Here is a 2,051-nt window from a genome sequence, read left to right as displayed (position 1 = left end):
TACAGGCATTAAAAAGCTTATTGTCCTTCATGAAGGATGCTGTATGAATTCCATCTTCTACAATATTAATGTGTATTTCTCTTAGTGTTTTTAAATAACTTCCAAGCATGCTGAACAAATTGGGAGTTGAAATGTCTCACTGTATATTATTAGTATTGGCCATGTTCCTTTGGTATTGGCTAAGTCCTCTTGAGGAGAACAGTCCACATCTGTGCAGAATATAAAATTCAGTACAAACTCCTGGGTTTAAGTACTAGCACATTTTTAATATTGAAAGATAATCTGAAATTAAAACAGTATAACTGCATGTAAACAAGCACTGGTTTTGTAATTCTTTGTGACTTAAGGGAATTATCAGTTCACTGGAAATAAATCAATAAAAACAATCACTTTGGCAGTGAATTCAACTCTGCTTATCATACTTTTAACTACATATGCCCATTGTATAGTAGGATTGCAAGCAGCCAGAAAAAAAAATACAAAATCACCTCCAAGTATTGTCCTGAGTCCCAGCTTCTGTAGTGTAACAAAACAAAAAAAACCACACCCTTGGAGTTCTCATCAGTCTTAGTTGTTTCTAGAAGTTGAGAAAGTTGTTCTGGTGATTAAGAGGAGTCTAGTATCTGCTTAATAAGCTGTAGAGTGGTCTCATCAGGTTTCCCACTCCAAAATATGGATGTATCACTTGCAGTGTTAAAACAGCTGGTGATCTTTAACTTTCTGGTTAAATGATTAAACATATGGGGGTTTAAGAAATCTTTAAAGAGAGTTCTGTTTAACTGAGCAGAAATAATGTATTGTTAAAAATCATGGGTAGTAGGACTCCCAAGTCTGAAGACAGTTAATATTAATTTTTTTTCATTATTTTATAGGTGTGAATCCTGGTCCTGTTTAACATTCTTGTTATAACAACAGGTTTTCTCCAGTTATGAGCTGAGAATTGTATTTGTCATTCTGATTGAACTGGTTTAAACACTGGTCCTGTGTATGTTACTGAAACAATGTGTTTCTCTGTATTTCTTTACACTTCCTAGCAGGTTAATTTCTCCCACCACCACCCTTTTCTTGCAGCGTGTCTCTTGAATTATTTTTAAACTGCTATCTTCTGGTTTTCTGAAACCAATATATACTAGGGATATTTTTAATAATGGTGTCCTCCTGTCTCAATTTCTGTACCTTATTTTTCAAATAACAGTAAATAAAGCTAGTTAAACTTGCTGAGTTTCAGAATTAGTATGTTTAGTGTTAGTTTGTGAGATATATTTTTAAGTGCTATGAAGGAGAAATGTTTTCATCTGATATTGTGCACTTTAGCAGCTGGATGATACCCAATTAGTTGTGGAGCTTTAAGAACAGATTTCCATGTGAACTCCTGATTTCTAGAGTAAACATTTCTGCAATGACAAGGCATTGAACTTGTTTCATAAGAGTAGATACTATTTTAGGCTGTTGTGTGCTATTTTCTTCATTGGTCTTTAGGATCATTCTGTGTACAGTTATTTATAAACATTCTTAACAGTGAATATCAACTTGAATAATGGTGGAATTTTGCTCTTATATGTCCATGCAAAAGAAAGGTATCATTTTAAATACAGTTGCTTAACTCTTTACTTCTACTTCTTTTACTTTCTGAAGTTGGTTGGTGGTACAATGGAAGAAGATGGATCTCAGGAGATGGGAATGAATAACCAGGATCAGCTGGTGAACAGCAAGTGCAACGAATTGTGTGATACAGCCCTGCAGCACGTGCAGCCCAACTGTTACAGCGTGGCAAACACGGGCTCCTTGGAAGAAGCTGAATGTATCACCAAGAACAGAAAGCACCCAGGGTCCACATGCTGCTCTCAGGAGTCTCGTGAGGAGACTCCTGGGAGAGAAGAAGCCCGTACTGATCCACCTGATGGCCAGCAAGACCCAGAGAGTGAAAAGCACAAAGAGAAGACTTTGGGTATGTTCTCTTCAGCATCTTCATTTTTAATAAAACAACTGTCTTTGTCTCAAGTGTACTTTGTAGCCAAAACTTGTGATCTGTAAAAGGATATTCTGAGAAG

At 36.1% G+C, this 2,051-nt stretch overlaps 1 protein-coding gene across 1 annotated transcript in view; it reads left to right on the top strand.

Annotated features, from left to right (window-relative positions):
- The first annotated feature begins 1,650 nt into the window (after window positions 1-1,650).
- The window catches only part of TXLNG (taxilin gamma), a 12,474-nt gene continuing 12,073 nt past the window's right edge, over window positions 1,651-2,051 (top strand). The window contains exon 1 of the mRNA XM_008948738.1: window positions 1,651-1,948. Within this exon, the coding sequence (XP_008946986.1) occupies window positions 1,651-1,948 (298 nt within the window). The remainder of the gene's footprint in view (window positions 1,949-2,051) is intronic.

The sequence above is a fragment of the Merops nubicus genome, unplaced genomic scaffold, assembly GCF_000691845.1.
Source record: "Merops nubicus isolate BGI_N331 unplaced genomic scaffold, ASM69184v1 scaffold20580, whole genome shotgun sequence".
In the NCBI taxonomy this organism is placed as follows: Eukaryota; Metazoa; Chordata; class Aves; order Coraciiformes; family Meropidae; genus Merops; species Merops nubicus.
This window is presented reverse-complemented; position numbering and strand designations above follow the sequence as displayed.